The sequence below is a fragment of the Salvelinus alpinus genome, chromosome 17, assembly GCF_045679555.1.
Source record: "Salvelinus alpinus chromosome 17, SLU_Salpinus.1, whole genome shotgun sequence".
NCBI classification, from domain to species: Eukaryota; Metazoa; Chordata; class Actinopteri; order Salmoniformes; family Salmonidae; genus Salvelinus; species Salvelinus alpinus.
Window position 1 is genome coordinate 28,326,500 of NC_092102.1, and position 26,251 is coordinate 28,352,750.

General features: G+C 46.6%; 1 protein-coding gene across 2 annotated transcripts in view; it reads left to right on the forward strand.

The window, feature by feature from the left end:
- Positions 1 to 1,941: 1,941 nt before the first annotated feature.
- LOC139542686 (ephrin type-B receptor 2-like) overlaps positions 1,942 to 26,251 on the forward strand; it is a 59,191-nt gene continuing 34,881 nt past the window's right edge. The window contains exon 1 of one of the 2 annotated variants that reach the window (XM_071348433.1): positions 1,942 to 2,123. In XM_071348433.1, the coding sequence (XP_071204534.1) occupies positions 2,027 to 2,123 (97 nt within the window). In that variant the 5' untranslated portion in view covers positions 1,942 to 2,026. The remainder of the gene's footprint in view (positions 2,124 to 26,251) is intronic. The other variant, XM_071348432.1, reaches the window with a different exon arrangement.

A 26,251-nucleotide genomic window follows, 5' to 3' on the forward strand; every position in this document is an offset into this window, starting at 1 on the left:
ACGGGTGTGGTAATTTGACAGTCAGTGCTTTGGAATTGCAAGGAAGTGACATCATGATATACTTCTGTGTCTTATGTATACAAGTGTGTTTAGTGTTTTGCAAATCACTGTGTGTAATGTTTTGCAAATAGTGTGAAGCTGACAATGTGCTTACAGTTGTGCAAATCTAGCCTTGTGTTTTGCTCCTTGAGTGTAAGGTTTTGCTAATTGTGGGAAAAGTTCAATTTTAGTGTGTAAGCAATCGTAAAAAAACTGTAATGACCATTAGTTAAGAAACACTATGCAGCATCTATCTCCACTCAACAGTGTGATCCTAACATGTGTGTGTGTTTGTGTATGTGTGTGTGTGTGTGTGTGTGTGTGTGTGTGTGTGTGTGTGTGTGTGTGTGTGTGTGTGTGTGTGTGTGTGTGTGTGTGTGTGTGTGTGTGTGTGTGTGTGTGTGTGTGTGTGTTCCAAAACATGTCCTATAAAGACAGGCTCAGTCAATCAACAAAACAAACAATTGATCAACTTTATTCATATATTTTATGAATGTATGCTCTATGTAATTGTAGCTACAACTGGTGGTAGGCTATTTATAGTGGTGGTGGTAGTATTGTTGCTAGTATGTACACAAAAAAATATGAAATCCACCGTATAATAGTGTACATTGAGTTTATTTAATTACAACAATTATTAAAACCGCATATCAGAGGAATCTTGCAAAGGAAGATTGCAGCCATCTCCAAATTACAGATACACTACAAAAGTATGTGGACCCCTGCTCGTCGAGCATCACATTCCAAAATCATGGGCATTAAAATGAAGTTGATCCCCCTTTGCTGCTATAACAGCCTCCACTCTTCTGGGAAGGCTTTCCTCTAGATGTTGGAACGTGGCTGCGGGGACTTGCTTCCATTCAGCCGCAAGAGCATTAGTGAGGTCGGGCACTGATGTTTGGTGATTAAGTCTGGCTCGCAGTCAACTTTTCAAATCATCCCAAAGATGTTGGATAGGGTTGAGGTCAGGGCTCTATGCAGGCCAGTCAAGTTCTTCCACATCGATCTTGACAAACCATTTCTGTATAGACCTCGCTTTGTGCATGGGGGCATTGTCATGCTGAAACAGGAAAGGGCCTTCCCCAAACTGTGGGTCTAGAATGTCATTGTATGCTGAAGCATTAAGATTTGCCTTCACTGGAGCTAAGGGCATTAGCACGAACAATGAAAAACAGCCCAAGACCATTGTTCCTCCTCCACCAAACATTACAGTTGACACTATGCATTTGTGTAGGTAGCATTCTCCTGGCATCCGCCAAACCCAGATTCGTCTGTCGGACTGCCAGATGGTGAAGTGTGAAGATCTATTCACCACTCCAGACAACGCTTGGCATTGGGCAGGATGATCTTGCTCGGCCATGGAAACACATTTCATGAAGCTCCCAACGAACAGTTATTGTGCTGACCTTGCTTCCAGAGGCAGTTTGGAAATCGGTTGTGAGTGTTGCAACCGAGGACAGACGATTTTTACATGCTACGTGCTTCAGAACTCGGCGGTCCTGTTCTGTGAGCTTGTCTGGTTTACCGCTACGTGGCTGAGCCGTTGTTGCTCCTAGACGTTTCCACTTCACAATAACAGCACTTACAGTGACTGGGCAGCTCTGAAATTTGACGAACTGACTTGTTGGAAAGGTGGCATCCTATGATGGTGCCACGTTGAAAGTCATTGAGCTCTTCAGTACGGGCCATTCTACTGCCAATGTTCGTCTATGGAGATTGCATGGCTGTGTGCTCGATATTATACACCTTTCAGCAACGTGTGTGGCTGAAATTGCCGAATCCACTAATTCGAAGGGGTGTCCACACACTATTGGCCATGTAGTGTACATTGCCCCCTGTATGATTCACGTTGGTTTCGCCCAAACGTTTAGATTATGCGTGTTCTCCCTGCAAACGCGGTTCGTTCTAACCATTGGCTGTGTGTGGTTTTGCGCTTCTGTAGATGAATTCGCTGTCAATGGCCCGCTGGTGGACCTGTTTTCTATGAATGCCTTGGCTTCTTACAGCCAAAATGCCAAGTATTTCAGTTGTTATGGATATCTTATATTTTGTATGGATATTTCCAATGGTAGGGGCTGTCGAAGGTAAGAACGCTGCTTTTTCTTTATCTCGTCAGAATGCATAATTAAAACGTGCATGAACGACTGTCATAAGCTCTCAGCAAAAATCTATTAATTATACAGTGTCAATTATTCATTCCGTAGGCGTAAGGTATACCGCAAATACCATGTAGCCTACATACAGGAATGGTGTGGTATTCTGATAGTGTTTTTGATTGTTTAAAAAAAATGATGACAGTAAATAAAGGCTTTCTGAGGGACTGTCACATTGGAACGCCGATGTTTGTATGCATCAAAGCCTGATGAAATTCCGTTGAGAGAAAAAACTATTATATTAGATTAAATGCTCAAAAAGAAATGCAGTATATCGTTTTAGCAATGATAGGTAAAACAGTGCTACAGTCATTTTAATAGTCCAAACCACAAGTTTTGACTCATAAACGAACTATAGGCATAAATATTGTAGCAATGAACATGTTTCATAGTATATAATTATAATATGGTAGAAAATGTCGTTTAGACACCTAGCTGTGTTTGCGTGTGTGTGTGTGTGTGTGTCTGTGGAGGGGGGAGGGGAGGGGCATGCTTGTAGTGAACAAACCCTGTAACCCCATGCTCATGGCGAGGCGAGTCGTTTGTGTTATTCCTTCGATAATAGAAAGTAGAGTATGTCAAATAGACTGTCTATACACAAAACATTAAGAACACCTTCCTAATATGTAGTTGCCCTCCGAACAGCCTCAATTCGTCAGGGCATGAACTCTACAAGGTGTCAAAAGCTTTGTACAGGGATGCTGGCCCATGTTGACTCCAATGCTTCCCACAGTTTTGTCAAGTTGGCTTGATGTCCTTTGGGTGGTGGACCATTCTTGAAACACACTGGAAACTGTTAAGCGTGAAAAACCCAGCAGCGTTGCAGTTCTTGACACAAACCGGTGCACCTGGCACTTACTACCATACCCCGTTCATACCCCGGCACTTAAATCTTTTGTCTTGCCCATTCACCCTCTGAATGGCACACATACACAATCCATGTCTCAATTGTCTCAAGGCTTATTAAAAATCCTTCTTTAACTTGTCTCCTCCCCTTCATCTACACTGATTGAAGTGGATTTAACAAGTGACTTCAATAAGGGATCAGAGCTTTGACCTGGATTCACATTGCCAGTCTATGTCATGGAAAGAGCAGGTGTTCTTAATGTTTTGTATACTCAGTGTATATGTTTCTATCTCATTGGTACATCCCTCACCTATTCTGAACATTAAAACAAAATGAGAAGAAGATTTGAACTATGAATTCTCAGATGATGAATGGAAGCAAGTATTGTTTAGTGTCCATTTATTGTACATTTGTGCTACACATGTACTTGTTCATGTACCCAAACCTAAATCCTCTATGTGACCGATATTCTTAATGTTTTGTACACTCAGTGTATGTTAAATGTTATGTTGAATCATGGCCTTGCTTGCAATTCAATTACACACATGCACGCGCGCACACATACACACACACACACATACACACAGAGAGAGAGAGAGAGAGAGAGAGAGAGATACGTACAAGCATGGTAACAATGTAAAAACAAATGCAGTGTACAGAAGGGCTCCAAACCTGTGGAATGTTCATCCTAAGGAGAGCCCAGCCCATCCCCTGTTGTTGTCTGATGAATAGCATGGCAATATATCTTTATTATATAGGTATATCCTATTGTATGTACAGGTGTCATTTAAAAAAAGCAAGCATTCACTCTGAACAGCACTCCATGGGATATTTTGTTCTGGGGTTAAGTTATATGCTCCCTCGGTCATTCCACAACAGTTCAAGTTTCTTCTGTATTTAATGAAAGATGGGTTGGAAGTGGGGAAGCACAACTGACCCATGATTCCCATATCCAGCACAAAGAAATCAGATTGGTTGTGCTTGGAAAGGCTTTTTGTATTAAAAAGCTGATCTGGCCCTGTGGTGTGATTTTCAGGGTTTGAGAGTTAAAGCTACTTAGTCTGAGTTTAAAGAATATGATGGCAGAAGAACTTAAAAGATATTCAAGATTCCTTCATTTACTGCTTTGGTAACAACAGTGTAACAACTTGTGATGGCATAGACACTAACTAGATCCGTAATTTTGGGCGACCTGACCAAATGTACATAGAAATGTGAGTTATAGATGTGTCATTCTCATTCAAAGCAAGTCTAAGAAGGGGTAGATCTATTTAATGTGCTCTATTTCTGTTCTTCCCATTATTATGTTTTGTTTTTGTGTCTTTTCCTTTCGGTTTTGCACACCAGCTTCAAACAGCTGAAAATAAAATATTTTTGGTTACTGAAAATATATTTCACAGCGGTTTAGATGGTAAAATTACTCTACACTATACATTGCTTGTTTTGTCTCATAAACTGAAATGGGGCAAACTATTTGAATTTTAGCAACCAAGAAATGGCGAAGTGATTTTCGCAATTGCACCTTTAACATTGAAAGTACATTTGAAAGTTGCAGTATAGAGCCTACATGGGATAAAGGCACGTTCATGAGAAGTTTTACCTTACATGTTAAAACTTGATACATCAAGATATGCGATAAGAAATCACAGAAAATTACTAAACAAATGTGTTACTGATTAACAGTATGCCTGTCTAACTGTGTGACTGTTGTGCTTATGTGCAAAACATCAAGCATATGCCAAGCCTATTACAATGTCACCAGACTTCTGACAAAAACTGTTCTAAAATCTATAAGTCTAGATGCCTTTTAATTATTCCCCTCACCCCCTTCTTACTAAAGGATCATATTCTCTTGCTTCAGTCAGTCAATCAAAAAAATAAGAAGTTTGTATGGGGTCATGTGATATCCGTCTCTCAGCTCTCGGCCCATGTGACATCTGCTTTCTCTGCTCTCACAGCCTGCTGTCCTCTCTTGTCCCGCTGTATCATCAGTGAGACCTCCCTCCCGCCCCCTGGCTGGGCTGCACTCTCTCCCATGTTTCCAAGCCTTTATGTAAGCGGGGCAGACCCGACCGATTTCAGCCATGTCAAGAGCTATCGACTCAGCACTGGCCTGCATAGACTGCCCCCCCCCCTCTCTCTCTCTCTCTCTCCCTCTCTCTCTCCTTCTCTGCTTCTCTCTTTCTCTCTCTCTCTCTCTCTCTCTCTCTCTCTCTCTCTCTCACTCCACTTACTCTCTCTCCCCACTATGTTCTTTCACAGACATGGCTTCCTTTTTTTTATCTCACTGAGTGGGTTCTTTGTTGTGGTTGGTTACACATAACAAACAGTTAGATGCAGATGGTACCCATGTATGTGAATTTAGGTATTTTTTATCCAGAGGAGAGGAGTGCAACTGTAAATGTTTGGCATGGTAATGGCCTGGGTAATGTACCTGGGTGTCTTTGCTGTTCCACACCTGGCCTACAGGCTAGGACTGTGTGATACAGTATGTACTCGTTCACAGCAGCAGTAGGCTACAGCAGTTCGGTGGTTCTTCTTTCCATCCACCTTTTTGGTCTATCTATACACTTTTCACCATGGTCAAATAATATAGCAGATTTTTTAAGGAAAAATTAGCTCTGCAATATCACAACAAATGTGCCGCAAATAGTCATGCCATGCATTAGTCAGCGGGATATTTAGCAATGTCTTGCGACATGCACCAGGCTAAGTCCATTCTGGTTCACCTTAAGCCCAGGCCATACCTGGCCATTGGTTCCAGACAAAACACAACACTTATATTAAACATAAGTTCAATCAAATCCCTGAATCACATTTTCTTCACTTATGTATTCAGAAGAATAGCCTTTCTGCTCTATGTAGACATTTTGTTGTGCAGGACAATCAATATTCAGTGATATGCTTCTCTTCAGTGCAGTACTCTTTCCCCTTTCCCCTCTGGGAGCAGTGACAGAAAATATTGAGCATCAAAACAGCCCATGACCTACTTCTCCTTCTGCCCTATGGTGGGCTTGCAAAACTCAGAGAACATGGTTACGCTTACATGACTGAGACACTCAACAGTGAGTGATATGCAAATGTCACAAGCTATATAGGATGCCCCGCATCTGTACATGGGAGTCCTAGAAGGCTACAATGTTGAGCCTGGAAAAAAAACTTGTGACATATTTTAGGGGGGTACTTGATTCTGAAAATACTGTTACTGGAGGCAAATCTCTAATCCGTAACTCCTTGTCCGTCCATCCGGATTGTATAATGTGTGGATATCTGTAAAGAAACCCTCACCTACAGTGGGGAGAACAAGTATTTGATACACTGCCGATTTTGCAGGTTTTCCTACTTACAAAGCATGTAGAGGTCTGTAATTTTTATCCAGAAAATCACATTGTATGATTTTTAAGTAATTAATTTGCATTTTATTGCATGACATAAGTATTTGATACATCAGAAAAAGCAGAACTTAATATTTGGTACAGAAACCTTTGTTTGCAATTACAGAGATCATACGTTTCCTGTAGTTCTTGACCAGGTTTGCACACACTGCAGCAGGGATTTTGGCCCACTCCTCCATACAGACCTTCTCCAGATCCTTCAGGTTTCGGGGCTGTCGCTGGGCAAAACGGACTTTCAGCTCCCTCCAAAGATTTCCTATTGGGTTCAGGTCTGGAGACTGGCTAGGCCACTCCAGGACCTTGAGATGCTTCTTACGGAGCCACTCCTTAGTTGCCCTGGCTGTGTGTTTCGGGTCGTTGTCATGCTGGAAGACCCAGCCACGACCCATCTTCAATGCTCTTACTGATGGAAGGAGGTTGTTGGCCAAGATCTCGCGATACATGGCCCCATCCATCCTCCCCTCAATACGGTGCAGTCGTCCTGTCCCCTTTGCAGAAAAGCATCCCCAAAGAATGATGTTTCCACCTCCATGCTTCACGGTTGGGATGGTGTTCTAGGGGTTGTACTCATCCTTCTTCTTCCTCCAAACACGGCGAGTGGAGTTTAGACCAAAAAGCTCTATTTTTGTCTCATCAGACCACATGACCTTCTCCCATTCCTCCTCTGGATCATCCAGATGGTCATTGGCAAACTTCAGACGGGCCTGGACATGCGCTGGCTTGAGCAGGGGGACCTTGCGTGTGCTGCAGGATTTTAATCCATGACGGCGTAGTGTGTTACTAATGGTTTTCTTTGAGACTGTCACGTTTGTCTTCGGGAGAAAGAGAGGAGGACCAAGGCGCAGCGTGATAGTAATACATTCTTCTATTTATTTACCGAAACGAAGAACACTTGACAAACTATACAAAACAACAAACGAACGTGAAGCTATATACGAAAAGTGCAGACACAGGCAATTTACACATAGACAATAACCCACGAAATCCCTAAAGATTATGGCTGCCTAAATATGGTTCCCAATCAGAGACAATGATAAACAGCTGCCTCTAATTGAGAACCAATTTAGGCAACCATAGACATACAAAACACCTAGACTAGAAAACACCCCATAAACATACAAAACCCCTAGACAAGACAAAACACATAATTCCCCCATGTCACACCCTGACCTAACCAAAATAAGATAACTAAGGCCAGGGCGTGACAGTACCCCCCCCCCCCCCAGAGGTGCGGACTCCGGCCGCAAAACCTGACACTGAAGGGGAGGGTCCGGGTGGGCGTTCTTACGGCGGCGGCTCGGGTGCGGGACGTGGACCCCACTTCACCATAGTCATTACCCGCTTTGGTGGTGCCTCTGGAGCGGGGACCCTCGCAGCCGGTCCCGGACTGAAGACCATTGTAGAGACATCGCCACTGGACGGAGGGGCGCCTCTGGACTGAGTGTCAGCTCCGGACTGAGTGTCAGCTCCGGACTGAGGGGCAGCTCCGGACTGAGGGGCAGCTCCGGACTGAGTGGCAGCTCCGGACTGAAAGGCAGCTCTGGCGGCTCCTGACCGGCGGGCGGCTCTGGCGGCTCCTGACCGGCGGGCGGCTCTGGCGGCTCCTGACCGGCGGGCGGCTCTGGCGGCTCCTGACCGGCGGGCGGCTCTGGCAGGTCCTGACCGGCGGGCGGCTCTGGCGGCTCCTGACCGGCGGGCGGCTCTGGCGGCTCCTGACCGGCGGGCGGCTCTGACGGCTCAGGACAGACGGGCGGCGCTGGACAGACGGGCGGCTCAGGCGGCGCTGGACAGACGCGCAGCGCTGGACAGACTGGCGGCTCAGGCGGCGCTGGACAGACTGGCGGCTCAGGCGGCGCTGGACAGACTGGCGGCTCAGGCGGCGCTGGACAGACGGGCGGCTCAGGCGGCGCTAGACAGACGGGCAGCTCAGGCGGCTCTGGACAGATGGGCAGCTCAGGCTTGCCGAGGCGCACTGTAGGCCTGGTGCGTGGTGCTGGAACTGGTGGTACCGGGCTGGAGACACACACCTCAAGGCGAGTGCGGGGAGAAGGAACAGGGCATACTGGACTGCCGAGGCGCACTATAAGCCTGGTGCGTGGTGCCGGCACTGGTGGTACCGGGCTGGGGGCACGCACCTCAGGGCGAGTGCGAGGAGCAGTAACAGGGAGTACTGGACCCTGGAGACACACAGTAGGCCTGCTGCGTGGTGCCGGAACTGGTGGTACCGGGCTGGGGACATGCACCTCAAGGCTAGTGCGGGGAGCAGGAACAGGGCATACTGGACCCTGGAGGCGCACAGGAAGCCTGGTGCGTGGTGCCGGAACTGGTGGTACCGGGCTGGGAACACGCACCTCAGGGCTAGTGCGGGGAGGAGGAACAGGGCGTACAGGGCTCTGGAGACGCACAGGAAGCCTGGTGCGTGATGTTGGCACTGATGGTACTGGGCTGGGGACACGTACCTCAAGGCGAGTGCGGGGTGCTGGAACTGGAGGCCTGGTTCGTGGCGCTGGCACCGGTGGACTGGTGCGAGGGGCTGCCACAGGAGAGCTGGTGCGTGGGGCTGCCACAGGAGAGCTAGTACATGGGGCTGCCACAGGAGGTGCAGGACTAGGAAGGCGCACAGGAGGCCTGGTGCGTGGGACTGGCACTGTCATTACCAGACGGTTAGCACGCACCTCAGGACGAGTATGGAGAGCTGACTCAGGTAACATCAAATCCCGGACACGCTCCGTCGGGCGGATGTCGTGTCTCATGCACCAACACAGCAACTCCCTCATTTCACTCTCCTCCAACTTCCCCATTAATTCCTTCACAGTCTCTGTTTCACTCCCCTTGCTCACCTCCAATTCCACCCTGACTGGCTCTGGTTCCATCTTCGGCTCCTCACGGTAAGCACGGGAAGTTGGCGCAGGTCTCCTACCTGAATTCGCCACACTCCCCGTGTGCCACCCCCCAAGACATTTTTGGGGCTGCTTCTCAGGCTTCCAGCCGCGCTGCCGAGCTAGCTCCTCATAATGCCGCCTCTCGGCTTTCGCTGCCTCCAGCTCTGCCTTGGGGCGGCGATATTCACCCGGCTGTTCCCATGGTCCCTTGCCGTCTAATATTTCCTCCCAAGTCCATTGCTCCACAAAGCGCTGTTCCTTCCTTTCACGCTGCTTGGTCCGGTTGTGGTGGGTTATTCTGTCACGTTCGTCTTCGGGAGAAAGAGAGGAGGACCAAGGCGCAGCGTGATAGTAATACATTCTTCTATTTATTTACCGAAACGAAGAACACTTGACAAACTATACAAAACAACAAACGAACGTGAAGCTATATACGAAAGTGCAGACACAGGCAACTTACACATAGACAATAACCCACGAAATCCCTAAAGAATATGGCTGCCTAAATATGGTTCCCAATCAGAGACAATGATAAACAGCTGCCTCTAATTGAGAACCAATCTAGGCAACCATAGACATACAAAACACCTAGACTAGAAAACACCCCATAAACATACAAAACCTCTAGATAAGACAAAACACATAAATCCCCCATGTCACACCCTGACCTAACCAAAATAATAAAGAAAACAAAGATAACTAAGGCCAGGGCGTGACCGAGACTGTGGTCCCAGCTCTCTTCAGGTCATTGACCAGGTCCTGCTGTGTAGTTCTGGGCTGATCCCTCATCTTCCTCATGATCATTGATGCCCTACGAGGTGAGATCTTGCATGGAGCCCCAGACCGAAGGTGACTGACCGTCATCTTGAACTTCTTCCATTTTCTAATAATTGCGCCAACAGTTGTTGCCTTCTCACCAAGCTGCTTGCCTATTGTCCTGTAGCCCATCCCAGCCTTGTGCAGGTCTACAATTTTATCCCTGATGTCCTTACACAGCTCTCTGGTCTTGGCCATTGTGGAGAGGTTGGAGTCTGTTTGATTGAGTGTGTGGACAGGTGTCTTTTATACAGGTAATGAGTTCAAACAGGTGCAGTTCATACAGGTAATGAGTGGAGAACAGGAGGGCTTCTTAAAGAAAAACTAACAGGTCTGTGAGAGCCGGAATTCTTACTGGTTGGTAGGTGATCAAATACTTATGTCATGCAATAAAATGCAAATGAATTACTTAAAAATCATACAATGTGATTTTCTGGATTTTTGTTTTAGATTCCGTCTCTCACAGTTGAAGTGTACCTATGATAAAAATTACAGACCTCTACATGCTTTGTAAGTAGGAAAACCTGCAAAATCGGCAGTGTATCAAATACTTGTTCTCCCCACTGTATAACTCAGCTGGGGTAGACAGTGGTAGGCTACGTGGAAGAATGTCTTTCAAGCTGTCTACCACAGCCGAGTTATAGGTGCTGGTTTGGATAAAGATAGGCTCAGACGGTTTCTTTACAGATATCCACACATTATACAATCCGGATGGATGGACAAAGAGTTATGGATTATAGATATACCTTCAGTAAGAGGATTTTCGGGGAAAAAGTACTTCCCTAAAAGATTTTGCCAGTTATTTTCCGGGCCTCGCCTTGTAGCCTTCTAGGACTCCCATGCACAGATTCGCGGCATCCTATATAGGGCTATATACCCTAGTTATGATTATAGATTTGTTATGGGTCTATCCTTGAAACCAGGTTGAATTATAGCCTGACAACCATTCACCAGGTAAGAAGGACAAGCACATGCGCCAAAGAAGCAAATCTGCCTCTTGGACAGATTTATTAAGGGTTTGCACCTGTGGAACATTGACACATTTTGTATCTAAAAAATGTCTCTAAATTGGATAGTCCTACACCTTACCTCAATACCTTATTCCTTCTCTACGTTTCATGTTTTATTCCCTCTGGATAACAACAGGCATAACTTTTCATTGTGGCAAAGGCTTAGTAAATCATTGTCTTTATACATTAAGATTAAATGTCCAATGCAGCCGTTTTATCTCAATATCAAATAATTTCTGGGTAACAATTAATTAACTTACTGTGTATGTTTAATTAAAATGGCAAAAAAACAACAACTTCTAAGCAAAGAGCAATTTCTCAAGCAATAATTTTACTAGAACTGTCTGGGAGTGGTCTAAGTGGGGAGGGGAAAATTAAAACTAGCTGTTATTGGCAGAGAGGTATGGAACTCCCTTTCTTATTGGTCTGTTAACTAATTTACCTCCTGGTGATTTCACTAGGCAGGCCAAAACTCCATGCCACCAAAACAGGCTGAAATTTAATGTGGTCTTTTCAAACAGCTCTTACACCAAAAGGGCATCATCATTTTCACAATTTCACAGTATTATTCCAACCTTGTAGTGTGGAAATATACTGTAAATAAAACACAGGAAAATCACGTTTTTGACTGCACCTTTAAGATCACATTATTGGTCAATTATAAGGTCCAACCAAAATTTGGCTTCTGCTTTTAACCCAACTCCTCTGGGGAGCTGTTGTGGGGGGTTAAGTGCCTTGTTCAAGGGCACAACGGCAGGCAATGGCATCTAGGATTTGATACCAGCAACCCTCCTGTTGCCAGCTCGCTTTCCTCCTGATTTTTCCTGTTGGTCCAGGATTCGAACTGGCAGCCCTCCGGTTGCTGGCTTGCCTCTAACTGCTAGGCTACTTGCCTATCAGGTTTCAGGTAAGACCCAAGTGCAGACTGTGTTGAAGTAACAATGTTTATTGCAACAATAGGGGAAGGTAAACGACAGGTCAAGACAGGCAGGGGTCGATAATTCAGAGTAGTGAGGCCAAGGTACAGGATGGCAGGCAGGCCCAAGGTCAGGTCTCCTCCGATAATCTGTGCAGGAACGTTTCGAACAGCGCTTCCGGGTTCCAGGCACCCTCCGCTGCTAGCGTGCGGAAATCCACCGCATAGTCTGCCACACTGAGGGAGTCCTGCCAAAACTGAAGTAACTTCCAGGCAGCCTCTCTCCCAGACACCGGAGCCTCGCAAACCTTTCTCACCTCCGCCACAAATACCTCCAGACTGAGGCAGACAGTGGATTGTTGCTCCCACACCGCCGTGGCCCAGGCGAGTGCCCTCCCAGACATCAGCGTAATATGTATGCTATCTTCGAGCAGTCCGAGGAGAACGAAGAAGGCTGCAGCTCGAAAACGTTGGAGCACTGGGAGAGAAAGGCCCGGCAGGTTCTGGAATCTCCATCGTAGCGCTACAGGGTAGGTAAGCGGGGTTCCCGGGAAACCAGGGGTGACGGCACTTACCAGCCGGGTTACTGAGGGGCTGGGAGGTTACCGTCATGGTAGGCTGCCTAGTAGGCAACCCATGGAATTGCTCCCGCAAAGCGTAAAATACTAGGTCGTAGCGTTCGGCCACGTCCTGGAACCCTTCCATCGGACCACGAAGCATCTCCTCATGTCTACCAATGAGGGCTCCTTGGGAGGAGATAGCATTGCGGAGCTGTTCCAGGTCTGCTGGGTCAGTCATGGCCAGTTCGTACTATCAGATAAGACCCAAGTGCAGACTGTGTTGAAGTAACAATGTTTATTGCAACAACAGGGGAAGGTAAATGACAGGTCAAGGCAGGCAGGGGTCGATAATCCAGAGTAGTGGGGTCAAGGTACAGGATGGCAGGCAGGCCAAGGTCAGGTCAGGCAGAGGTCGGTAATCCAGAGTGGGGGCAAAGGCACAGGACGGCAGGCAGGCTCAGAGTCAGGACAGGCAGTGACAGAGGCAGGATAACTGTAAAGATCAGCAGAAGAACTGTAAACCTCCTTTTCATTGTACTCTTATCAACTTAAATTAACTACCATATTTCCAGAGTGGGCCTACCTGTTTGCAATTTCTATTTATCCTTTTTACGTCATTCTGTCACATGGCTCCTGAGTGGCGCAGCGGTCTAAGGCACTGCATTTCAGTGCTAGAGGCATCACTACAGACCCTGGTTTGATTCCAGACTGTATCACAACCAGACGTGATTGGGAGGCTCATAGGGCGGTGCACAATTGGCCCAGTATCTTCCAGGTTAGGGTTTGGCCGGGGTAGGCTGTCATTGTAAATAAGAATTTGTTCTTAACTGACTTGCCTAGTTAAATTTACATTTACATTTACATTTAAGTCATTTAGCAGACGCTCTTATCCAGAGCGACTTACAAGTTGGTGCATTCACCTTATGATATCCAGTGGAACAACCACTTTACAATAGTGCATCTAACTCTTTTAAGGGGGGGGGGGGGTTAGAAGGATTACTTTATCCTATCCTAGGTATTCCTTAAAGAGGTGGGGTTTCAGGTGTTTCCGGAAGGTGGTGATTGACTCCGCTGACCTGGAGTCGTGGGGGAGTTTGTTCCACCATTGGGGTGCCAGAGCAGCGAACAGTTTTGACTGGGCTGAGCGGGAACTGTACTTCCTCAGAGGTAGGGAGGCGAGCAGGCCAGATGTGGATGAACGCAGTGCCCTTGTTTGGGTGTAGGGCCTGATCCGAGCCTGAAGGTACGGAGGTGCCGTTCCCCTCACAGCTCCGTAGGCAAGCACCATGGTCTTGTAGCGGATGCGAGCTTCAACTGGAAGCCAGTGGAGAGAGCGGAGGAGCGGGGTGACGTGAGAGAACTTGGGAAGGTTGAACACCAGACGGGCTGCGGCGTTCTGGATGAGTTGTAGGGGTTTAATGGCACAGGCAGGGAGCCCAGCCAACAGCGAGTTGCAGTAATCCAGACGGGAGATGACAAGTGCCTGGATTAGGACCTGCGCCGCTTCCTGTGTGAGGCAGGGTCGTACTCTGCGAATGTTGTAGAGCATGAACCTACAGGAACGGGTCACCGCCTTGATGTTAGTTGAGAACGACAGGGTGTTGTCCAGGATCACGCCAAGGTTCTTAGCACTCTGGGAGGAGGACACAATGGAGTTGTCAACCGTGATGGCGAGATCATGGAACGGGCAGTCCTTCCCCGGGAGGAAGAGCAGCTCCGTCTTGCCGAGGTTCAGCTTGAGGTGGTGATCCGTCATCCACACTGATATGTCTGCCAGACATGCAGAGATGCGATTCGCCACCTGGTTATCAGAAGGGGGAAAGGAGAAGATTAATTGTATGTCGTCTGCATAGCAATGATAGGAGAGACCATGTGAGGATATGACAGAGCCAAGTGACTTGGTGTATAGCGAGAATAGGAGAGGGCCTAGAACAGAGCCCTGGGGGACACCAGTGGTGAGAGCACGTGGTGCGGAGACAGATTCTCGCCACGCCACCTGGTAGGAGCGACCTGTCAGGTAGGACGCAATCCAAGCGTGGGCCGCGCCGGAGATGCCCAACTCGGAGAGGGTGGAGAGGAGGATCTGATGGTTCACAGTATCAAAGGCAGCCGATAGGTCTAGAAGGATGAGAGCAGAGGAGAGAGAGTTAGCTTTAGCAGTGCGGAGCGCCTCCGTGACACAGAGAAGAGCAGTCTCAGTTGAATGACTAGTCTTGAAACCTGACTGATTTGGATCAAGAAGGTCATTCTGAGAGAGATAGCAGGAGAGCTGGCCAAGGACGGCACGTTCAAGAGTTTTGGAGAGAAAAGAAAGAAGGGATACTGGTCTGTAGTTGTTGACATCGGAGGGATCGAGTGTAGGTTTTTTCAGAAGGGGTGCAACTCTCGCTCTCTTGAAGGCGGAAGGGACGTAGCCAGCGGTCAAGGATGAGTTGATGAGCGAGGTGAGGTAAGGGAGAAGGTCTCCGGAAATGGTCTGGAGAAGAGAGGAGGGGATAGGGTCAAGCGGGCAGGTTGTTGGGCGGCCGGCCGTCACAAGACGCGAGATTTCATCTGGAGAGAGAGGGGAGAAAGAGGTCAAAGCACAGGGTAGGGCAGTGTGAGCAGAACCAGCGGTGTTGTTTGACTTAGCAAACGAGGATCGGATGTCGTCGACCTTCTTTTCAAAATGGTTGACGAAGTCATCCGCAGAGAGGGAGGAGGGGGGGGGAGGGGGAGGAGGATTCAGGAGGGAGGAGAAGGTGGCAAAGAGCTTCCTAGGGTTAGAGGCAGATGCTTGGAATTTAGAGTGGTAGAAAGTGGCTTTAGCAGCAGAGACAGAAGAGGAGAATGTAGAGAGGAGGGAGTGAAAGGATGCCAGGTCCGCAGGGAGGCGAGTTTTCCTCCATTTCCGCTCGGCTGCCCGGAGCCCTGTTCTGTGAGCTCGCAATGAGTCGTCGAGCCACGGAGCAGGAGGGGAGGACCGAGCCGGCTTGGAGGATAGGGGACATAGAGAGTTAAAGGATGCAGAAAGGGAGGAGAGGAGGGTTGAGGAGGCAGAATCAGGAGATAGGTTGGAGAAGGTTTGAGCAGAGGGAAGAGATGATAGGATGGAAGAGGAGAGAGTAGCGGGGGAGAGAGAGCGAAGGTTGGGACGGCGCGATACCATCCGAGTAGGGGCAGTGTGGGAAGTGTTGGATGAGAGCGAGAGGGAAAAGGATACAAGGTAGTGGTCGGAGACTTGGAGGGGAGTTGCAATGAGATTAGTGGAAGAACAGCATCTAGTAAAGATGAGGTCAAGCGTATTGCCTGCCTTGTGAGTAGGGGGGGAAGGTGAGAGGGTGAGGTCAAAAGAGGAGAGGAGTGGAAAGAAGGAGGCAGAGAGGAATGAGTCAAAGGTAGACGTGGGGAGGTTAAAGTCACCCAGAACTGTGAGAGGTGAGCCATCCTCAGGAAAGGAACTTATCAAGGCGTCAAGCTCATTGATGAACTCTCCAAGGGAACCTGGAGGGCGATAAATGATAAGGATGTTAAGCTTGAAAGGGCTGGTAACTGTGACAGCATGGAATTCAAAGGAGGCGATAGACAGATGGGTCAGGGGAGAAAGAGAGAATGTCCACTTGGGAGAGATGAGGATCCCAGTGCCACCACCCCGCTGACCAGAAGCTCTCGGGGTGTGCGAGAACACGTGGGCAGACGAGGAGAGAGCAGTAGGAGTAGCAGTGTTATCTGTGGTAATCCATGTTTCCGTCAGTGCCAAGAAGTCGAGGGACTGGAGGGAAGCATAGGCTGAGATGAACTCTGCCTTGTTGGCCGCAGATCGGCAGTTCCAGAGGCTGCCGGAGACCTGGAACTCCACGTGGGTCGTGCGCGCTGGGACCACCAGGTTAGAGTGGCAGCGGCCACGCGGTGTGAAGCGTTTGTATGGTCTGTGCAGAGAGGAGAGAAGAGGGATAGACAGACACATAGTTGACAGGCTACAGAAGAGGCTACGCTAATGCAAAGGAGATTGGAATGACAAGTGGACTACACGTCTCGAATGTTCAGAGAGTTAAGCTTACGTTGCAAAAAATCTTATTGACTAAAATGATACAGTGCTGCTGGCTGGTGAAGTAGGCTAGCTAGCAGTGGCTGCGTTGTTGACTTAGTTTGAAAGTGTAGCTGGCTAGGTAGCCTCGATAACTGGCTAGGTAACCTTGACAATTACTCTAAACTACACAATTATCTTGGATACAAAGACAGCAAAGACAACTATGTAGCTAGCTAACACTACACTAATCAAGTCGTTCCGTTGTAATGTAATAGTTTCTACAGTGCTGCTATTCGGTAGACGGTAGACGTTGGCTAGCTGGCTAGCTGCTGGCTAGCTAGCAGTGTTGCCTACGTTAGAAGGACGAAAATAGCTGGCTAGCTAACCTCGGTAATTACAATAATTACTCTAAACTACACAATTATCTTGGATACAAAGACAACTATGTAGCTAGCTAACACTACACTAATCAAGTCGTTCCGTTGTAATGTAATAGTTTCTACAGTGCTGCTATTCGGTAGACGGTAGACGTTGGCTAGCTGGCTAGCTGGCTAGCTGCTGGCTAGCTAGCAGTGTTGACTACGTTAGAAGGACAAAAATAGCTGGCTAGCTAACCTCGGTAATTACGATAATTACTCTAAACTACACAATTATCTTTGATACAAAGACGGCTATGTAGCTAGCTAAGATCAGACAAATCAAACCGTTGTACTGTAATGAAATGTAATACTACCTGCGGAGCGAAATGCGAAATGCGACCACTCGCTCCAACCCGGAAGTAGTAATAAATAAATAAAACATCATCCCAAGTACTGTTTATGTTACCATACAAGGACAAATACTAACTTGAGGTACTTGTGTGTGTAAACATTCAAACATAGAGTAATCTACGTCAGTCACATGGAGAACATACGATTTCAGGCCCTCAACTCATGTAGTCACAATGTTTTTTTGACTCGATGAATGTTACTGATAGGAAGGACTTGGTTTCTCTGGCAGAAAACACTTTCAGGTTTTGATACAATTTAGCCTTACATTTTGTGTTGCAATGTTAATCTGTTAACAGCTGCAACTGCAAATTAATTTGAGTTCAATGTACTTGATCCAGTGTATTGTGTCAGTGCTGTAAGCCTCATCAGTCAAGTGTTTTCCACCCCAATATTTCATCAACCCTTTCACAGTACAGAGAGACTGACAGAAATGGAGCACTTGAAAATCAATGGGTCCCAATTCTCCCATTAGACAAATTCTGTGTGAAAATGTCGATGCTGCTCCCATGAGCAGTTGCATACTAAAGAAGGTCATTAACTGGGACACTCCTTTATAAATCAGTGCATGCAGTGTCTGTCTGTCCATGGAATGGAAATTGATATACAGTACTTCAGCCTATTTTAAAAAATGTTCCCCATCCCCAACTTCTTGTTTTTTTCAGTTCACTTGACTGTACTGATTAGGTTTCCCCCCATTGGCTTAACACCTAAGACCTATACAGTATTTTGCCTCCACATACCACAAATGAAAGGATTTGAAAGAACTCAGATAAGCAAGGTGTTGTATTCACTTCCAGTTAAGTCTTTTTTTGATGCCTGGATACATTTACATCACTTACGTCATGCTTGTTTTTGTTTGCAAACTTTGTGATGGCTAGGCTTCATTCGTTATGTAGTAGTTGTTTAATCAACATTGAAGTGGGACATGGAAGCTGAAAGAAATGCTTTGTTGGGATGTCCTTTAAAGTTCATCAGATACATTTCGGGCTGGAATACGCACAAACAAAAATGGTTGATACCTGTTGACTGCATCTGGTTGTCCAAAGGAATGGAGCACCACATGGGTCTGTCAAATTCTTTACCATTACCACATTGATCATACATGCTAACTATTTGGGATGAAATGTATTCCGTTTTTCTATTCACTTCAATGTACGCATTATCACTTCTGCTACATATGCACACAACTCTTTTCCTGATGTGGCTTGGAATGGGGCAATGAAGGACATCCAATGTGCCTTTCACACAAATGCCAATACCAGAGAAGAAGAGTGAAGAAATGCTCTGCTGGTGTTCTTTTCGGTTCTAGGTCTTGACACAGTGGAATGATAGCCTTACTGAGAATATGGGCACTTGGGCAGGCAGGGAGGTGGTGAAAGCTTTTCAACTGGAGCAAGTCACTCGGATCAAGGCTATGCTGTTAATTAGTTAACCTGCCATTAATTATTCAGCAAGTTTCAAGAGCTATCCTTGAAATCTACCATTATTCCTTTTGGGAAAGTAGACAATGATCTTAAAGATGTCATATTACATAAAACTGTTTTTAAATTCACAAGCTGTGGTCTTGAGTATGCCCACTCTGAATGCAATATCACATGCTTAGATGTAATTTATTTATTTTGATATTAGAAGCTCCATTCCCTGTCTGGTAAAAATCTTCGAAACTTGTGAAAACTTGTAAACTCTAAACTGTCCAGTGCACAGTTTCACTATTTCTTACCAGCATAACCAAATTGGGTATATACATTGCCCTTTGATTCGATTGTTTGCCTTTGCAGAACATGCATGAGCCAAGATGATTTGGTCCATATAGTTGCGTTCTACAATGCAGGCGGGTGGGTCTCTGTGCATGTTATAGTGAAACATGACACAACTCTGGGAAATTCCCTTCCAGTGTTAATATAAAAGCAGCAGAAGAATCAGGGCCATAAAATGGATACATTTGAAATGTGCGACTGAGAGTTGCGGGTGCGGCGGGAGGCACAGTGACATAAAACCCAGTGAGTGAAGCCCAGGGATGTGTCCCCTGGGTTTAATCCAGTATGGCGTACAGAGCATGGCGCAGCCTGCAAGGATTATGTGTGCTGGACTAAGTTGCCCTACTCTCTCCTCCTCGTTGCCCTACTTTTTATTGAAATATGGAGAGAAAGAGAGCGAGAGAGGGATAGAGTGATTTCTATATTGGAGGAATGCAGGGACAGATGGAGTCATGTGGTGGGGAGGGGGACATGGAGAAAGAAGGAGAGGGAGAGAGAGGCAGATAGACCACCACAAATGTATTCCCCTCTCCCTCTCACATTGTTAATTCTGGTTTAAAACTACTTATTGGGCGGTAGATAATGGTGGATTTGTTTGTTACACATTACAGGTGAGTTAGCTTTGTCGTGCATAGTCTTATTTGAGCAAATACAGCTTCAAAACCTACCCTTTAACCTTACCACACATAACATAGCATTGCAATTTTAGGTATTCCGTTTTAAAAGTTTTTTTTTTTAGATAACCTCTTTATCTCTTACAGAATTTATAATACTCAGCTTTAACATAGCCTTCCATGTGTTGTGTGTAACACAATCTCTGCAACATACTGTGCACACTCAGTTGGACTGAAACTGAAGAGCCTTGATGACACATGTCTAGTCACGAAAGAAGGGCAACACGCAGTTACTAATGTCACCCCCCTTCCCCTGTCCCCTAATGCAGCTACAGTTCATCATATTGTGCATGCCTTCAGTGTTGAGCCTTGTGTGTTAGCTACTGTATGACATGGAGAGCTGTAGCTAGCATCCACGTAGACCCGTCTTTTCCCTTCTCCATCCTTTCCGCTCAGACTCCCACTCCCTTCCCTAACCCTCTTGGCTCAGTCCATGGGAATTCTTAGTAGGTCACTGCTCCTGGCCTCTTTATTCCCATTTAGCGGCAGCACCAACACCTGGCTCGCCACTTCCTCACAGCTCCTCATTAATCCACACTGATACTAACAGGAACTGAGCACCAGGAAAATGGCCTAATTGGAAGCAACAGTGGTTCCCCGTGTTCAGAACTGATTTGCAGACCAATTGTTTTGTCTGAGCTTGACTATAAAATGTTTACTGTTGTAATGTCATATACACCTATGTGAGAATGCTGTTCATTGACTGTAGCTCAGTGTTCAACGCCATAGTGCCCTTCAAGCTCATCACTAAGCTCAGGACCCTGGGACTGAACACCTTCCTCTGCAACTGGATCCAGGACTTTCTGACGGGCCTCCCCCAGAAGGTGAGGGTAGGCAACAACACTAACCCTCAACATGGGGGCCCTTAAGTGGTACGTGCTTAGTCCCCTCCTGTACTCCCTGTTCACCCACGACTGCGTGGTCGCGCACAACTCCAACACTATCATTATGTTTTCTGACGACACAACAGTGGTTGGCCTGATCACAGACGACGATGAGACAGCCTATAGGGAAGAGGTCAGAGACGCCAGGACAACAACCTCTCCCTCAACATCAGCAAGACAAAGGAGCTGATCATGGACTACAGGAAACTGAGGGTTGAGCACGCCCTCATCCACATTGACGGGGATGTAGTGGAGCGGATCGACAGCTTCAAATTACTCGGAGTCCACATCACTAAGGAATTATGATGGTCCACACACACCAACACAGTTGTGAAGAAGGCACAACAACCCCTCTTCCCCCTCAGGAGGCTGCAAAGATTTGGCATGGGCCCTCAGAACCTCTAAAAGTTCTACAGCTTCACCATTGAGAGTATCTTGACTGGCTGCATCACTGCTTGGTATTTCAACTGCTTGGCATCTGACCACAAGGCGCTACAGAGGGTAGTGTGTACGGCCCAGTACATCACTGGGGCCGAGCTCCCTGCCATCCAGGACCTCTATACCAGGTGGTGTCAGAGGAAGGCCCTAAAAATGTACTCCAGCCACCCAAGTCATAGGCTGTTGTCTCTGTTACCACACGGCAAGCAGGCCATCAGATAGTCCATTTAAATAGTTATTTAAATAGGTAACCAATAGCTACCCGGACTATCTGCATTGACCCTTTTATTATATAATTGTTTCTTTTTTTTTGTATTTAACCTTTTTTTAACTAGGCAAGTAAGTTAAGAACAAATTCTTATTTACAATGACGGCCTACCAGAAGGCAAAAGGCCTCCTGCGGGACTATCTATTTTGACTCATCACATACGCTGCTGCAACTGTTTATTATCTGTCCTGTTGCCTAGTCACTTTATCCCTACCTACATGTATATGTACATACAGTATCTACCTCAATTACCTCGTACCCCTGCACATCAACACGGTACTGGTACCCCGTGTATATAGCCAAGTTATCGTTACTCATTGTGTATTTATTCTTCATTTTATTATTTGTCTATTATTTCTCTAAGTACAGTAAGCCTTTCACTGTTGATCTACACCTGTTGTTTACGAAGCATGTGACAAATACAATTACAATTACATTTTATTTGAGGTCCTTTAGCCTCTCTGATCAGTTGATTATGGGAAGTTTTAAATCTTTTGTTGTTACTCCACTGCCTCTCTACCACAGGTGGCTTACATGAAACTGGAATCGTTGACCATTGTGGTTATTTGTGGTAATGTAATTGACACAGATATAGTAATGGACACTAGATCCTGGTTCATATTGGTCTAGTTTAATGTTTGGTGGCATATATTGCTGACATTATAACATTCTAATGTGGAATTTGTTGTGCTAATGCTGGTTACAAAGACTTTCTGGTTATTTCTGGTTATAAAAAATACACTACGTGTCCAAAAGGATGTTGACACCTGCTCGTCGAACATCTCATTCCAAAATCATGGTCGTTAATATGGAGTTGGTTCCCCCTTTGCTGTTATAACAACCTCCACTCTTCTGGGAAGGCTTTCCACTAGATGTTGGAAAGCCTTCCCAGAGGGGACTTGCTTCCATTCAGCCACAAGAGCATTAGTGAGGTCAGGCTCGTGGTCGGCATTCCAATTAATCTCAAAGGTGTTCGATGGGGTTGAGGTCAGCGCTCTGTGCAGGCCAGTCAAGTTCTTCCACGCCGATCTCGACAAACCATTTCTGTATACACCTCGCTTTGTGCTTGGGGGCATGCTGGAACAGGAAAGGGCCTTCCCCAAACTGTTGCCATGAAGTTGGAAGCACAGAATCATCTAGAATGTCATTGTATGCTGTATCGTTAAGATTTGCCTTCACTGGAACAAAGGTGCATGAACAATGAAAAACAGCCCAAGCCCATTATTCCTCCTCCACCAAACTTTACAGTTGGCACTATCCATTCGTGCAGGTAGCGTTCTCCTGGCATCCGCCAAACCCAGATTCGTCCGTCGGATTGCCAGATGGTGAAGTGTGATTCATCACTTCAGAGAACGCGTTTCTACTGCTCCAGAGTCCAATGGCGGCAAGCTTTACATCACTCCAGCCGACACTTGTCATTGTGCATGGTGATCTTAGGCTTGTGTGCGGCTGCTCGACCATGGAGACCCATTTCATGAAGCTCTCGACGAACAGTTCTTGTACTGACGTTGCTTTCAGAGGCCGTTTGGAACTCGGTTGTGAGTGTTGCAACCGAGGACAGGCAATTTTACACGCTACACGCTTCAGCACTCGGCAGTCCCGTTCTGTGAGCTTGTGTGGCCTACCACTTCGCGGCTGAGACGTTGTTGCTCTTAGATGTTTCCACTTCACAATAACAGCACTTACAGTTGACCGGGCAGCTCTAGCAGGGCAGAAATTTGACGAACTGACTTGTTGGAAACTGACTTGTTGGAAAGTCATTGAGCTCTTCAGTACGGGCCATTCTACTGCCAATGTTCGTCTATGGAGATTGCATGGTTGTGTGATCGATTTTTTTGCACCTGTCTTGTTGTTCAATGTCATGACCGAGCACTCTGAGCTGGCTCTGTTTGGCAGCCAGTAGGTTTGCCTATCTGTTTGTACTTTCACTCTGCCTCTGTGTTTTCACTATAATCAAATAGTACAGTAGGTGGTTAGCTAGGTCCATATTGATTCACATGTACTGTTAGAAGGATGTTACAAGAATCTCAGATCAATGATCATTAGACGTGATGAAGTATAGAGTAACTACATGATTTTGTGATCCATCTCTAAGAACTCAGGGTCAGCCATGGTCTTTGCCCTTTCAGCAACCAATGGTGTAACAAAGCAATCTGTCAATCAATCAAAGTCTATTTATATATCATTGTTACATCAACAATAACCCAGCCTAGATCCCAAAGACCAAGCAGCAGCACAGTGGCAAAGACAAAATAAATCTGGAGAGAAACCAGACTCAGAGGTTCCTCCAATAATGGATATCATAATGTACTATACAGTGTGTCCCATCTCTCCTCTCTGTCCATCAGTCGAGAGTTTCAGACAGAGGTGTGCTAAAGAGAGATCATCTGGGGCTGTTTTTCTCCTGAACATGTGACCTGACTGGGGGGGGGGAAATGTTTGTTTTTTAATGGTTAAAAGCAGGAGATTTTCCTGGTTGGGTTTGGTTGCCCGTGCGAAATCCTGGCCCTAGCATGGCGACTCGAGTGTCGATTCTCTAGGGTGGCAGACTGTATTTCAGTGTCCTTGTGGACTGGCCATTAATGCTCATGGCTTTCCATAATTCGTTGTCCTCAACAGCAGATATGGGGGTACCAGGCAGTGTGTTATCATGAGGATAAACACTTGATAAACAACTAACCCTTTCCCCCCAAAGTACAGTTTCCATATAGTTAAATTTTGCTAGAGAGAGAATGGTGCTCAGTCTGCATAGTCAGAGAACAACCCATGTTCTACCACTGTATAAGTATATTGTAGCCTGTCCCCCTCCCTGTATTCCCTTCCACCATATAAGGCTTAAATATATCTCTTCACTCAGCAGCACTGCACTGATAGGACCCTGTGAATAATTGAAAATGTGTCAGTCTACACAAGCAAAGTCAGTCTACACTGGGCGAATTGTGGCCTACTTGCCACAACCCCCTCCGGTGGGGGTAGTAAGATGAGAGATTATGAGCTTTACTATGTGTGTGTGTGTGTGTGTGTGTGTGTGTCTGGATACTGACGTTCAATTATTATGGATTGGTTATAGTTATAGATTGGTGGCGCTGTTTGTATGTTTTGGTGTTGCTGTGTGTGTATGTGTGTGAGGAAGAGTGAGAGAGAGGGGGGGATGAGGACAAGAGAGAGAGCAAGAGAGAGCAGATGTCACCAGGCAGAGTCATCCATGACCCTTCCTTCTGTAGCAAGTGTGGTTGAGTTGCAGCAGAATGTCCCTGTGTCCCCCTTAGCGCGACTGCACAATAGAGGTCTTCACAGGTCCAACAGGCACAAAATTCTGAGATCTAACCTGGGACTCAAGCGGGTCCGGTTCCTAAATTTAGATGTTTGTCACAATCGTTGTAATAACACTCGGACCAAAGCGCAGCGTGAAATCGGTTCGACATATTTAATTTGAAGTGAACCGCACAAAAAACAATAAAGAATAAACTACTCGTGAAGCTATGGAGTGCTCACAGGCAACTACACATAAACAAGATCCCACAAAAACCAGTGGGGAAATGGCTGCCTAAATATGATCCCCAATCAGAGACAATGCTAAACAGCTGCCTCTGATTGGGAACCATACCAGGCCAACATAGAAATAAAACAACCTAGATTACCCACCCTAGTCACACCCCGACCTAACCAAAATAGAGAATAAAAAGGCTCTCTATGGTCAGGGCGTGACAACTTTTGTCTCGGATCTGAGTCGGGTCTGATATAATTGCCATGAGTTTCGGGTATGTGCAATTAAAATAAATGTACTGACTGGACCCGATTGGACCCGTCCTCTGTTAATTTAATGTGTGTGAGTCAATGAAAACTGCGTGAGCTTGTTATCTGTGTCAGCCAATTGCAACACAATAAAACATATAGCTTATGTCCAGCTGAAACTGGTTCCGGCTGCTCACGTCACATGCACCTGCTGCTGAAGAGAGTGAGTGCGAGTGAAAGGAGCCTTGGCCTGGGCTACTGTTGATTGCGTAGATGGAGGCCATTTTTATTGAAGTAAAGCAAAAGCTAGAGGAGAAAGAGTATAGTGAAAAGCAACTTACAAAACCCCGGAGCCCAGAAGACGGTATCCCGGAGCCTATTATTTTCTCTTTGTTTGTTATTTAAATATACACTCTTGAAACCGAGCTATACAATTCTGTCCGCGTCTGATCTGTGTAAACGGCTTGACTAAACCCCCTGGTCTGCCACAAGTGGTGGAGAATGCGGGCTGATAATGTGGTCAGTTCAGGGTTGTCGTTTACGCAGCATCAGCACATACGAGTTGATAGTTCAGTTCGTCCGGGCCCAACAAGCACAACAGGCAGTTCAGGAACAAACGCTGGAGGAACAGCGCCTACAAAATGTCCACCTTGTTGAGGAAATCAGGAAGCTACAAGGAGGAGTGAAGCTCTATTAGACTCCGGGAGTGTAGTTACGCTCGTAGCCATGAGCCTGCTGGCCCAGGTGACCGAACGTGGCAGGGAGATGTCCATTTCCTGTGTCCACGGTGACACCAAGCGGTATCTGACCGTACAGGCCAACATCGTGACGCCACAAGGGAGCTGCCAGATGATGGTGGATGCCGAACTGGAGTTGCCGATACCCCTCCTCGTGGGACGAGATTGTCCCCTGTGGAGGCATGAGCTGAGGAAAAAGGTACGAGCCGGCGGTAGACGAGAGCGAGGACGACCCGTCGCCTGCACGGCCCGGAAACAAGCGGTTGACAAACCCGTATGTACAGGTTCAGAGTCTGAGGGGGCGCCAGACCCCGACCCCCCCCTGGTGAACAACTGGAGGAGGAGACCATCCTCCCCCTCC